Source organism: Musca autumnalis, unplaced genomic scaffold (genome assembly GCF_047663935.1).
Source record: "Musca autumnalis isolate F117 unplaced genomic scaffold, ASM4766393v1 scaffold_4, whole genome shotgun sequence".
Classification (NCBI taxonomy): Eukaryota; Metazoa; Arthropoda; class Insecta; order Diptera; family Muscidae; genus Musca; species Musca autumnalis.
This window is the reverse complement of record NW_027411977.1, coordinates 158,017,817-158,032,628: the sequence shown is the minus strand read 5'-3', so window position 1 is coordinate 158,032,628 and position 14,812 is coordinate 158,017,817. Positions and strand designations below refer to the sequence as shown.

The 14,812-nt window shown below is 34.5% G+C and overlaps 1 protein-coding gene across 3 annotated transcripts in view; it reads right to left on the bottom strand.

The window, feature by feature from the left end:
• The window catches only part of DIP2 (disco-interacting protein 2), a 527,750-nt gene that overhangs the window by 395,448 nt on the left and 117,490 nt on the right, over positions 1-14,812 (bottom strand). For all 3 annotated transcript variants that reach the window (XM_073984060.1, XM_073984061.1, XM_073984059.1), the window contains 2 exons: positions 5,997-6,125; positions 5,769-5,944 (listed from right to left, as the gene is read on the bottom strand). In XM_073984060.1, the coding sequence (XP_073840161.1) occupies positions 5,769-5,944; positions 5,997-6,125 (305 nt within the window). The remainder of the gene's footprint in view (positions 1-5,768; positions 5,945-5,996; positions 6,126-14,812) is intronic.

The window sequence follows — 14,812 nt, the reverse complement described above, 5'->3', positions numbered from 1 at the left end:
GCAATATTTTCCGAAATGCCATTTCTTAAATAGGATTGTTGTTTTTTAACGTAGAAGTTTGAAAGTTTGCCAGAGCACGTATTTTAGCTTTATGTATCAGATTACGTCAAAAAACGAATTTCGATTTTCATGTCGGTTACGTCTTCGGGCATTTATGGTGACGAAATATAACCCAATCTCACTTAAAGGGTTGTCCCTAGTTGGGCAGACCAACAAAATCATTTGGTTGAATTGTTTTCAAAGAAACTTCCAAATTTTGTTTAAAAAGTTCTTTCATCAAGAAAGAAAGAGCACATCTTATATCCTAGACAGACGGCAGCGCTAATTTGCATTAACTGCCTTAATTCAAATTAATTGGTGCATTATCCACATTCTTAATGCACAAAATCAAAGGAAATTTACACTGAATTTAGCAATTTCAATATGGCAACGCTGTTGAAAATCAATTGTCTTTTGTCAAATTTCCATGTTTAAGAAAACAAAAAGGGAAAGCAAATCAGCAATTTTCGCGTTTCTTCAAAATAAGTAGAGGTCTTTCGCGAGAAGAATATCAGCTAATCGTTTTTCACGCCTTCTAACAAATCTCTTTTTCTAATTTTTATTTTCACAAAAAATTTCATTACCCACCATACCAATTCTATCGAAAATTATATCTTCCCTCAAATGTTTTTTAAAGTTTTGCAATATTTTTATACCCTCAGCCTTTAGGCTAAGGAGGGTATATGAAGAAAAGACAAAATTTTTTAGTTTTCCATAAAAAAAAATTAAAATTTTTTTTTTTAAGCTACATGAATGATTTTTGGTACATACATTGGGAAAAAAATCCCATTCTTAAATCTGTTCGTGATACAAATTTTGGTTGTTGCGCGCAAAAGTTATGGCGGTTTCAATTCTGATAAAAAGAAAAAATCTTTAAAAGACTCTAATCATTATATTGAGAAACTCTCTTAATTAGGGGCTTCCTACATACTATATGGTTACTGAGGTCCCATAACTTTAGTGAAAAAGTTGTAAATTTTCGCGGAAATTAGGAAAGCATTCAAAACAATTGGTAGTTTACAACTTGTTCTAATAAAATTCAAGCTGTTTATGCATCTGAAAAATATATAAAAAATATGTGCGTAATCTAAACATCGCGAACATTCAAATGAAACCAAAACTATATAAATCCGTTTAGCGGTTTGCATATTATAGCAAAAAACAAAAAATATATTGAGGAAATTTATAAAATTTTTGTAAGAGAAAATATTTATTAAAATTTATTTTGTGAGTTGGTTGAACAAAATGTAAGAAAAATAGGTCGGAGTTTTTCTTCTATTTTAGTTAAATTCCACGCAATAAATCACATTTTTTATTCTAATCAGGATTTACTTTGGCCGCTAAAATGTAGCATCGTCTGCAGTTTAGTGAGCAACAAACTGTATAACGCTTATATTTTGCACAAAGTGCATACACTTTTTATGCGCATCCGATTTCACTATCAACCGTGAAAAAATACATCGATCTAAACATATTTCAATAAAATCCATCAAAAACCGTGGATGTAGCATCACACAGTATTTTTTGGATAAATCGGATACAGCTCCCACGCCACTAAATTTTTCAAACCGCTGTTTTCGCACAAACGCGAGTGATGATTCACTTTCTTCATTGAAATGGAAACGATCCACATAAAACGCGAATTAGTCAGCGATATTTTGAAAAACATTTTTCGTAAATTTGTCAATTTTTGCAGTAGCCATTTCCGCCGTTCTAGTAGATGGATTTTTACGATCTGTGATTCATATGATCCGGATCGTCGAAAAACTAAAATATCGCGGGGTACCAGCACACTCAAAACGATATTGTAAATACTGTACCCAAAAAATAGGTTTTTTAGAAAAAATATCGCACTAAATTTTTGCCTTTGGCAGTAGATTACTCTGCTGCTGTGTGGGCTACATACTTAATATACATATCAGATTATGCGAAATCGCGAGTTCTTTAGTCCTATAATTGGTTTTCCGAAATATCCGAATGCGCGTCCCAGTTACATAAAAAATACAAAAAACACCTGAAATCCGGCTTCAAAATTTTGGAAAGTGATACATTAGAAGTGTAATCTTCATTTTGTATTCTCCAACTTTTACTTTGGACAGATGTCCGTCATTTGAATGGTTTAATCAGAAATCGAATAGCAATGTAAAAAACCTGTTTAGATTCAACGTGTTTTTACCTATGGTTTTTCCTTTACGCGGTCGTAACTACCATGTAAATTAAATTTTTTTGCTAAATTTTTGAGCTTTGTACAAAAATATCTAAATTAATCCAACAATAGTCATAGTTACTGGCAAACTACAATAGTTCGCGTATTATAATAGTGCAAACCTTGGCTTCATGGAAACTAAAAATTTTGACTTTTCCTCATATACACTTTGATACGATGAAAATGTGCCTCATCGAAATAATGGTTTTAGAACCCAAGTATGTTTGGACGAAATGTGTTTCAGACAATTTGGAGACGATCTAGCCATGTCCGTCCGTCTGTCTGTCTGTCTGTCCTGCTGGCTGGAGCGCACGATAACTCTCGAACGGATGAACCGATTCGGTTCAAATTTTGGCTTTCGTAATATTTTGCCCAAACTTAGTTTAAGTTCGAAGATGAGCTACATCGGTTCGGAAAGTTTGTGCGCACGATAACTCTTGAAGGGAGTGACCGATTTGGTCCACACTTTGTATAGCGTAAACTTTCTGCCAGAGTTATATGCGGTTTCAATATGGTCTCAATAGGTCCACTCCTTCGGGTACCTCCCACACAAAATTTCGGAAAAGTTCAGTTTAGGGCCATCTCTCGAATCGCTTTGATTTTTGTTTTAGCAACTAGTATTCACTGCCCTCCATACGACGGTATAAGTTTCATCAGGGGCAAGTCCATACTTCCTGAGAAAATAGCATGAAAGTTGCAAAAAATGTTCGGAAAATTTTTTCGTACGGTAACTCTTGAAGGGAGTGGCCGAATTGGTCAATACTTTACACATCCTAATATATCTACCAGATATAGATCAGGTTCAAATATGGATTATATTTGCCCACTCCATCCGGTACCTCCCACAAAAAATTTCGGATAAGTTCACTTTAAGACCTGCTCTCGAATCACTTTGATTTTTGTTGAAGCAACTTGAATTCGCTGCCTCAATTACGATGGTAAAATATTTTTTAGGGGCAAGTCCATACTTCTTGAGGAAACAGCCCGAAGAGTGTAAAAACCCCCTATGACACCCCATCGCTCATTTACTCAAAGAGTGACATAACTCAAAAAATGCGTTTTCTGAGTTAGCAATTTCTATTTTTTCTACGACTTCTTCTTTATCTTCTGCCAAATTTTCAGGCTGATTTCTCAAAAACTCGACGACTTACAGCTCATTTACTACAAGTTTCGCATAATTCAACACAAAAGTTTTTTGAGTTTATGAAGCACTAAAACACTTCAAATCATGCTTGATCATGCACAGACATTTAGCACTAATATCTGGCTATCTGGTGGCAAAATATGGTCCATGTAGTTATTTAAGTTTTAGTGTAATAATCTTTTTAAGTTGGAAAGTCAAATTTCAATCGCCAACTTAAAACGCGTTTTTCTCGAAACTTGATTTTTCGAGATGTGTCACTCTTTGAGTAAATGAGCGATATGTTGTGGCTGGAGATCCACTTCCATAACGGTCAATGTCGATCCATTCCTTTTAGTATCTCTCCCGCAAAACTTTTGATCTTTAATCCTAATCAACATTTTTGTCGGTTCAAGCGCCCAACATTTTTAAAACCCCCTAAATACATACGTATTTTGGGAAAAAATTGTTTCAATATACACAGGCTGAGAATATATCTCTGTCGGCAAAGCCGACTGATACTTTTTTACTTGTTATAATATTAAAAAGACTCAAAAATATCGCGAATAAATTAAATTTATTTTTGCTTCACGTGGTGAAAAGATCAAAGGTAGAAAGTGTTTTTGTTTCGCATATTTTGGCGAACTATTGTAAAGCTTTATGAAATGGTCTGCTGGGTACAAACAAACAACACACACAGCTGTTTCATAAATGCAGATACTATCGTCTGTCAGGGTGAAAAATTAATTCAAATTAGGACATTTTTAATGCAAATTAACTCTGCCGTCTGTCTAGGGTATTATACTACTTTTGATATTTTTGTTATTGAAAAATATTGCAAAGTCTTGTGGTAAATGTTTATCTGCGAAACCCTTTTTTGTAAAAGCGTTTTGCGGTGCCAACGATGACTTGAAAACGGATGGGTCGATTATCGTACATGTTTGTAAGCATTTTAAGAACGTTTTAATCTTGTCTTAAGTCGAAAAAAAAAATTTTTAAACAAACTTTTTAAATAAAAATTAAATGTCAAAGTCAAAATTTCGATTGCTTTAAAAACTGTCTCGCTTAAGGGCAAACCTTTTATTTATTAAATAAGCTCGCCAAACCATGTAGAGATCGGTCGATTCGGTTTCGAGCTATCGTTGGCATCGACTTCAAAAATGCCATTTCGAGAAAAACGCGTTTAAAGTATCTATGCTACATACAAATCTCAAGAAATTGTTCCCTTCTTGAATTTTTTGTGGCATACTCTACACTATCTGTACTTCAAAATAAGCCATTTTTTTTTTTTTTTTTTTTTTTTTTGAAAGTGACAAGTAGACGTAGCCCCATAGGTACCGCTATAAAACAGCTTTCAGAAGATGATAGTTTTCCCCTTGGTTTTCTAGTTTGCAGTAATGCAACAAGGTAAAGCTGGGTACACATTGCCAATTTTGAATGACAGATTAGCTCAAACATCGCTTGCTTGACTGTGTGAACGTCCATGTTTGTCGGTAAACGTACATTTGGTTGATGGGCAGTCGGAAAATCGACAAAAACTCTCATTAAAAAGGACATGGGTCGGAAGTATTATATCTCGAACAATTTTCACGGAAGATTTTCATTCATTAACAATCCTACATGAAAATTTTCAGCTGATGTAAATCCAAGATGAAAATACCTATGAAATTACCTCTATTCCAGATATGTGCCTAAATAAAGCCAATCCGTCTCGAAATTGTTTAAAAACATTAAAATAGCTCATGAAACCGAGTTTGGAATATTGCTTTCCTTAAGACTTTCGTGAAATTCTGGTCAAAATATAGTTATCGTGTTTTATTTTATGCAATTCGGGATTACGTGAAAAATCGTCATTTTGGACCATAAAATCGTCAAATCGTCATTTTTCAATTTTAGGCCAAAAAATCGTCAAAATGACGATAAATCGTCAAATTCGGCAACACTGGTCCACGCTCATAAAAATTCATGGATGACGATGCCAAAAAAGATGACATGCCAGATCACTTTCACCCATGATTGAATGGCATCGAACATTTTGCTGGGATATTGTTTATCCGTAAAATATTCAATAAAGAAATTATTTATTTTTATATAACGAAATTGATATTACTGTTTTCTTTTGTTTTATTTTCATTATTACTTTCGCAAACACAAACATCGAAGTGACCCAAAAAAAACCAAATGTATTTTCGTCCTCCATGGACTCTAACAAACCCGAATTTGTACATCAAAATAATAATACGACGATACATACAGACAAGTCAATTTTATCAGGTGAGGAGTGTATAAATATTATTTAAAATAAATGCAGCAGTTATTATACTAGCGTAATGCCGCACTAATTCTACTATGTTACTCGATTTTTCTGATTGTGTTATGATAATAAATCTACGGCCAACTTACCACTGGTGGCAATGACGGTTTTTTCCTCCGGTCTGAAACTATTCCAATAGATGATTCTCGAACTGGGGGCTTTATATGTGCTTCCATAATATTGCTAACATGATCTCGGGGATAATTGTATTCCTTATCAGGAGAGATTATCTCTTCCGGTATTGATTCATCTTCTGACGAGGATTCTAAAAAAAAATAAATGTAGACAACCCAAATATAGCAATGAACATATATTACCAGTATCATCATTGTTTCTCTCAGGGCTCCTGTTTAATACAGAACTCCTCTTTGATGGCATTGGTAGATTTGTTTTTGGTCGAGTTTTTAATGCAGCTAAAGCCTGTTGTACTGCTTCTTGGCGGACTTCTATAAAAAAATGATATGTACCAATGAGTAAGGAAAATTTTTTATCGCAGTAAACATTTTTAAATTCTTGCAGGTTCACATCATTTTAATAATAATTCCTTTCTGAAATTAAATAAATAAACCCATAAATAAATAACGGCGTTTTATAGACATAAAAAGCGTGTTAAAACTTTACCACATGGGCTTGCGTTTACGTGGTTTATATCGATAATCTTAATTTTTTTTACAACAAACGGGATTAGCAATGAATAAATTTAAAAAACACTAAATCCGTATGGTAAAACACAGAGAGGTTATATCTCCGGAACTGTTTAACCTCCACCTTCCTGAAATGCGCATGATTTTACAATCTTGGCGTCGCACATTGGGGCAAGATTCCAAAAAACGGAAATTAATTCAGGGAAGCATTTTAGTGATCCAATGTTAATATTTTTCGAATGTTTACATTTCAATTAATATCACAGAACACAGTTTTGGGCCAAATTGAGAGATTGGAGAGGTATATTCGAAGCCCTCCTAAATGGGTACCATAAAAACTATGAAGTGTTTTTACGGTTTTGCCTACATTTCTTATTTGATGAATCTAAAATCTTCTAATATGATAAATTATTGGTTAAGCAAATATTTGGCAAAAATTTATTAAGTTAGGTCAATATTTTAGTGTAGCTCCCATACAAGGGTATCTCCCGATTTTATGTATTTCAAGGGTCTTGACCACATTTTTTAGTACATTTATCTGCATATTAGGATTTATAGTTCTGAATGCCTAAGAATTCATAGTGTGAAAATTTGTCAATATAGGTCAATGTTTTGGTATAGGCCCCATATAGAGGTACATAAAAATTTGGAGTTTTCGAATATTTTATGAATATATTGCAACTAAACTAGCTCAAATTGTGAATTGTGCATTTTGAAGGGATTGAAAATATTACTATCAAACATCATCTTTATTATCCTCGTTTTGGAATAACCTCCATATAAAATATTCCGCTACTTTTTTAGCTCAAATGCTTTTCAAAAAATAGGAAAAATGGAAAAATTAATTTTTAATATGCTTCTAAACTTCTTTTGCCATAAATATATTTGTCTAAATGGTGAACCTGCACACATTGTCTTATGTAGGGTGACCACTAGAGCTGGCAAACCATCGATATTCCCAACATTAGGTATTTTCGATATAATGTTTTAAAATATCGATTGCTATCGATAGTATCGTTAAGTTGTCATCGCCATTAATTTGGAGATGAAAATGGCGGAAATGTCAATGATTTTTTTGAAATTATGCAAAAGTAGTTCACAGAAATGTGAAGAAGAATAAACAACTGCTTTTATTTTATAAAAAATGTAAAAAATACATTTTATTTTACCGAAATATGTGTACGTGTGACTACGGACTTACTTTCTTACACACACATATCCGAAAAGCAGCGAAATTTCTATTTATTTCAATAGATTTCAGGATAGGGTTTTTATTCCGATAATATCGATAGGCAAAACTATCTATCGATATTGAATTTTTAAAAAATAATCGATATTATCGATAGTGCCATCGATTTTTTGCCAGCTCTAGTAACCACAGACATTAAACCAAAACACGACATACTGTACAACAATAACAGGGAAAATGAAGACAAAAACCCCAAAATGCAAAAATTGGACCCACAGCTATTTCCACCATTTTTGACATAACTCAAAATACGCAGGCAAGACTCAAGTTTCGTTTGCGCAATATCAAAGACAATAATCAAAAGAAAAATACAAAAAAAAATTCTTACGACCTTCTCGACACTCTTCTTTGTTATACTCTAATACATTTCAAAATTATGCAAAATCTGGACACATTTTGACGAATTTTTTAAACACATTTCTACAAGATCTTTTCAGTACAATATTTTCCTAAAATATTTAGAATTATCCATTTTTAAAATGCCATGTTTATGTAGCAAAAACTACGTTATGGCGATTTAAAAGCAGCAAAATTTAATAATTGACACCTGTTTCTTAAATTTAAAAAATATGTTCAACTTTAACACTGTGCTACACGAAAAGTAAACAACATACGGCTTTGGTATTTTGGCTAGTGAGGTAGAATTTTATGTTGTTGTGACAGCGTTTATTATTTAGTGTTTGCGTGTTCGTTCTTCTGCTCAATCTGGCTCTGGATCTATCTCCAGTTTCAGGAAAGTGGCTGTTTCGATGGGATGTAACCACAGATCCAATGGAGTTAGATGAGTAGGTTTGGTAGGCAGTTGAAAAGGGCCCATGCCGCATACTGGGCAGATAAGAATTTAGGCGACTGCAATATCCCGACCGTATTTCAGCTAAAACTACTCGGGTTTGTCGTGACAGCTGATGCTTTTCAGCTGCGTTAGATGGGGATGTACTCCTAGGATTTAGCCAATAGCCTTAGATGCTTGTGCTATTTTTTATATAATTTTATTGTAATATTTTATTATAATAAATATTTGAAATAAATATAAAAAAATAAAGTAATAATCCTAGGACTTTCTTCACACTGTATTTGGCCTTAGCAACTGCGTCCGTGTGAACGCTATTCAGACCCGCCTGATATGCCTGGGTGTGACGGGCCCAGCCAGCAGATGGTGATTGGGGATGGCTCTCACGGTAACACCCGAGCAAGTACTGCAACGAATGCATCTCACTGTGTTGTTGTACTGGAAAAATCTTTGGCTGGCCCACTGAAGACTTGAGGAGACAACCTGTTGCTGTTCTCAGGGCACACATATAATTGATTATCAGACTTGGCAGGAGGGTTGTCTGCTCAATGTCCTCAAACAGCGCCGAGTGCCTGTCAGTATCAAAGGCTTTTAATAAGTCAAGCGCCACCTTCACCGTTCTATCACACGGCCTATACTGGTTGAGTCCTCGATAAATATATGTGGAGATGGCGTGCAGCGCTTTTGTCGTGCTGTGCTGCTTACGGAATCCATACTGATGATCGGCAACTAGATAGCTATTTCTGACGCTGGGGAGGACTAAGGCCTCAAGAGTATTTGCTACAGGCGACAAAAGCGAAATCGGCCTGTACGATTCACTATTGCTGGTATCCTTGCCTGGCTTCAGTAGCGGGACCACCCTGCCCATTTTCCAGACTTCGGCAACAATGAGGGTGGCTAGCGACAGGTTGACTTTAGTAAGATACTCCACTCCCGGCTCATCCATCTGTTTCAGCGATACCATGGATAATTCATCAGGAGATGATAAGATAAATTGCAACTGACAAATGCTAAACAATCATGAATAGCAAAATATTTGCTAACAATTGAAAGAGTATCAGTCGGCTTTGCCGACAACTAAAATCCTCTTCCCCAATTATTAAGTATTAGGGAGGTTTCAGATATTGTGGACTTACCCAGGAAAAACATAACACCGCTAAAAAAGGAGCAAAGAGAGTAGCATCGGTATAATTGTCCAAATGAACTTCGAATTGACTCTGACCTGTTCTTAAAAAAATATGTTGATCTTTTGTGGGGGAGGAACCATAAGGAGAGGGCCTATATGGACCATTTTCAAAGTTAATTACAATTGGACAAAATATTAGGAGATCCAAAGTTTGGTTGATCAGTTCGAGAGTTATCGTGCTCTCCAGCCACTACGTATGGTGCCATAGGTGTTTTTACGCCCTTCGGGCTTTCTTCCCAAGAAGGATGGACTTGCTTCTGAAAAACTTTTACTGTCGTAATTGAGACAGCGATTGTATGGGATGTAACCGAAGGAGTGGACAAATAGAATCCTTATTCGATGTTGATATATGTATATCTGGACGTTATATTATATATTAGGATGTGTAAGCTATGGTCAAAATTGTACCCACCCTTCAAGAGTTATCGTGAACACAATTTTTCCGAACATTTTTAACCTTTGTGGGGGAGGTACCTGAAGGAGTGGACCGACTTGGCTTATCTTCGAACTTAAACTACACAGAAAAAATATTTCAAGAATTTTTACATATTTTCGTTTGTGATGTAGTTTTTTCATACTGTACAGGTACCTCACATAAGATACATGTGCAGTTTCTTATTTCCATCCAAAAGCCACTATTTTTTCAAAAATATGTAAGATTTTCATGAGATACAAAATCACTTTCCTATTTCTCCCGATATTCCATTTTTCACTCACATTTTTCTTCTCTTGGTTGGTAAATGCTCTCAACTTTGTTCTCGTTTTCTTTTGAATGGTCTCGTCGTCTCACCATCGTATTGACAATGTATCAACAAACCACAACACAACCCCCACCATCGTCTTGAGACTATATCAACAAACCACACCACACACATACACACCACAACACATACCCAAACTACCACTACAGTGCGTTTGGTGTTGAAAAAACAAAGTGTTTGGCTGTATAGTTCGCAACTACAAATTTTTAATTTCTTTAATATAAAGGCAACATCTAATATCTGAACCTAGTGCTGATGTATGTACATACACTAGCGGTCATCTGAATAGGTTTGAATTTTTTTCTTTTTATATGTTAAGGTATCTTCTGATGTGTTCGTATTGCAGATCCATACTATTTACTTTTTGAGAGTCCTATACTATGCCAACATTCCCAAGAAAAAACTTGACGGTGTTGCCATATTTTCGGAAAATATCCCAATTATAATAAAAAATTTACAAAAAAGTGTCCAATTTCTGCGATCATCAGAATAGGTTTGAATCAAATAAAATTGAAAAATTGTACTATCCATGCAAATATTGCGCAGTTTTTTGGTTTAGTTTAGTAAAATGGAACATTCTGATAAATCCTACAACTAATTTGACCCGCTTTATTTGGAACGTGGGTTCAATTCTCAACATGGAAAAGTTACCAAGAACTTTCAGATAAAATCATGAAATATTCAAACAAAAACGTTTTATAAACTTGCTTTAAATGACTTTTTGATTTCGTTAGATCTCTTCTGAACTTCGAAAATTGTCTGAAAGCAAATACCAAGTGTAGCCATATTATTATGATCGATAAATTAGAAAGGTCATTGAAAATAGTTGCTATTTTAGCTCAAGTTTAATTTTTTAACTATCCTTGCAGTACAAATTTAAGTATTATCATGCTCACAAATCCACCATAGTTGACCACATGTATCATAAATGTTCGAAAATTGGTCTGGAAGAATGTTTCTTCGACGACAATAAAGTAGAAAATTGTAATTCAAATTTAACTCAAAGTGGCATGATATCGCCGACTTTTATAGTGCTGTATAACCTCAGTATTTCATTCTTTTGTACTTATTCGTGTTTGTTTTATGACTTGTGAACAGAAAAAATCTTTTTGACCTGACTTTATAGGTATTACAGCAATATAAAAGTCGGCGATATCATGCCCCTTTGAGTTATATTTGATTTACAATTTTCTACTTTATTGTCGTCGAAGAAATATTCTTCTAGACCTATTTTCGAACATTTATGATACATGTGGTCAACTATGGTGGATTTGTGAGCATGATAATACTTAAATTTGTACTGCAAGGATAGTTAAAAAATGAAACTTGAGCTAAAATAGCAACTATTTTCAATGACCTTTCTAATTTATCGATCATAATAATATGGCTACACTTGGTATTTGCTTTCAGACAATTTTCGAAGCTCAGAAGAGATCTAACGAAATAAAAAAGTCATTTAAAGCGAGTTTTTAAAACGTTTTTGTTTGAATATTTCTTGATTTTATCTGAAAGTTCTTGGTAACTTTTCCATGTTGAGAATTGAACCCACGTTCAAAATAAAGCGGGTCAAATTTGTTGTAGGATTTATCAGAATGTTCCATTTTACTAAACTAAACCAAAAAACTGCGCAATATTTGCATGGGTAGTACAATTTTTCAATTATATTTGATTCAAACCTATTCTGATGATCGCAGAAATTGGACACTTTTTTGTAAATTTTTTATTATAATTGGGATATTTTCCGAAAATATGGCAACACCGTCAAGATTTTTCTTGGGAATGTTGGCATAGTATAGGACTCTCAAAAAGTAAATAGTATGGATCTGCAATACGAACACATCAGAAGATACCTTAACATATAAAAAGAAAAAAATTCAAACCTATTCAGATGACCGCTAGTGTATGGTTCGTATTGTTCCTGCTATGTTCACAAGACGATAACAACTACAGTGAAAATCATTAGCAGAAACAGTAAGTTATTTAATAAAAAGCAGCAAAACGTGTCTCCGGTTTGGTTGGTGGTGGTTGTTAGTCAATAATAACAAAAACAACAGCTCGCCAAAATTGTTATTTTTTTCAGTCTCTCAAAAAAACCAGTATTTTTTCTTGCATCTTTCAGGCTATTTTCTCAGGAAGTATGGACGTGCCGCTGATGAAACTTATAGCGTTGTATGGGGGCAGTAAATAAACTTTGTTACAACAAAAATCAAAGCGATTCGAGAGGTGGTCCTAAACTGAAGATTTCCAGAGGAAATGGACCAATTGAGTCCATATTGGAACCTCATATAAGACTGGAAGAAATTTCATGATGTGCAAAGCATGAACCAAACATGGTAGAATAAGGAAGGTAGAACAGGTTCGAAAAAAACATAAAAATCAACCCTACACGTATGCCTTTCTTTCAAAATTGACAATGGTGACAAACTTCATGTTTTGTTTATCTTTGTTTCATATAATATTCAATTTTCAAAATTAATAAAATGTAGAAATAAAAATGGAACGTACTAAAAGCGTTGATGTTGTTGAAGCAACACAAATATCTTCTTTCGTGTATTTTTCAGTTATCTGGTTCCTCTGTATCCCGACTCAAAATTTCTGCAACCTGAACTGGTTGCGTCCATAAAGAATCAGGAGACAGGTGGGTAGGGTTAGATAGACAGCTAAACCAATGCAGCGTGTCGTGTGGTGCCAATCCATATGCCGGGCATGTGTTGGGTATCGTGGTATCAATTCTAAATATTATGGACAAAATATTACGAAAGCCAAATTTTGGACCGAATCGGTTGATCCGCTCAAGAATTATCGTACGCTTCAGCCAGACAGACAGAGTGACAGATCAACTCAAAATTGTCTGAAACGGATTTCGTCCAAACATACATACTTGGGGTCTAAAACCATTATTTCAATGAGGCACATTTTTCCCGTATGAAATTGTATATACCCTCGTTAGCATAAATGCCGAGGGTATAATTAAAATGTGCAAATATAACACCAAATAACCCTTATAGTAGAGGTAATAAATGTGTAACAATAATTTAAATTAGAAATTATATAGAGAACATAGACATTTTTAGGTTTATGACGTAAACGACTTTTTATACGTTTCATACAGATATGTGACGTTTCCGACACAACTTTACGACCGTAGAAAACCCAAAAAATCAAACAGACCATCTCTGATTATGACCTTCCAAAAGCTTGTTAATGTTAGGCTTGTAATTTGAGACACAGCTATTTCTCGGCGGAATGTATACGTTCAGAAACTATTCCATGCCATTAATCATATCAGCTTTATTTCCTGCACCGTCGCGACTTTGATCTTCTTCTGCTTGGGTATCGTGGTATCAATTCGGGCCCAATACGAATTGAGGCGGCTGCATCGTCCAGATCTTAACTGGCCTAAGCCCCTTCGTGTTTGCCTTGGCAGGTGGCGTTAGTTTGCTGCGATAGATAGGGATGGTCCCCGAGTACGGCATTCACACTGTATCTCTATACTCCCTGCGCGACTGCATCAGTGTGAATGTTATCCAAGCCTGTCTGATAGACTCGTTGGTCTAGAGGTTTTCGTTTATACACGCAAAAAAAAAATCGGCCTCTCTAACATATGTCCCAAACATATTTTGCAGCAAACATATATATGTTTGCAACAGTCCCAAACATAATATATGTTTGGGTCTGCAAACATATATATGTTTGGGTGGAAAGAAATATATGTTTGGGTGCCAAGATGTTTATGTTTGGGTGCAAAGATATATATGTTTGGGTGCAAACAAAGATATGTTTGGGTGAAAACAATTTTATGTTTGGGTGCAAACATTTTATATGTTTGGGTGCAAAAAAATACAAACCCAAAAGGCACAAAAAAAAACAAACACATCCCAGTGGGAAAATTGGGAACATATTACATTGAAAATATATTTATTAACGCATTATAAGCAATACGTTCCAAAACGTATCCATAAGAATCGAGAAAAGAATATAATTGGACAAAAAATTAAATTATTAAATATATTATAGAAGATACGTTATATAATATACCGTAGAGAATCGAGCGAGTAATTTCACTTGACAAAAAATTCATATTAATTACCTCTTACATTCCCATGGGATACGACAAGGGAATGCAATGTTTCTTTTTCTATTTTTTTTTTTTTTTTTTTTTTTTTTTTTTGTAATCCCGTTATCTGCCGACGCCTTCAAGTCGCAGCATAAATTTGCCAGTTTTGTTTGTGTTGTGTAACAATAAAGACGTAAGTTTGTAAAATGTATTCCAAAAGACATTGGATACATTCCCTAATATTCATAGCCGTATTGAAATCAAACTGGATTTAAAACAAAAAAACTAATTTGATCTTCAAAAAATTGGGGAAAACTTCACTTCATATGTAAGTCACAAAGTCATATTTGAATATTCTTATTTCTTTTTTGTTATTATTGCTACCATTTTATTTCCCTCTTACAGATACCAATTATGGAAAGAATTTTAGTACCTCGTGGACTATT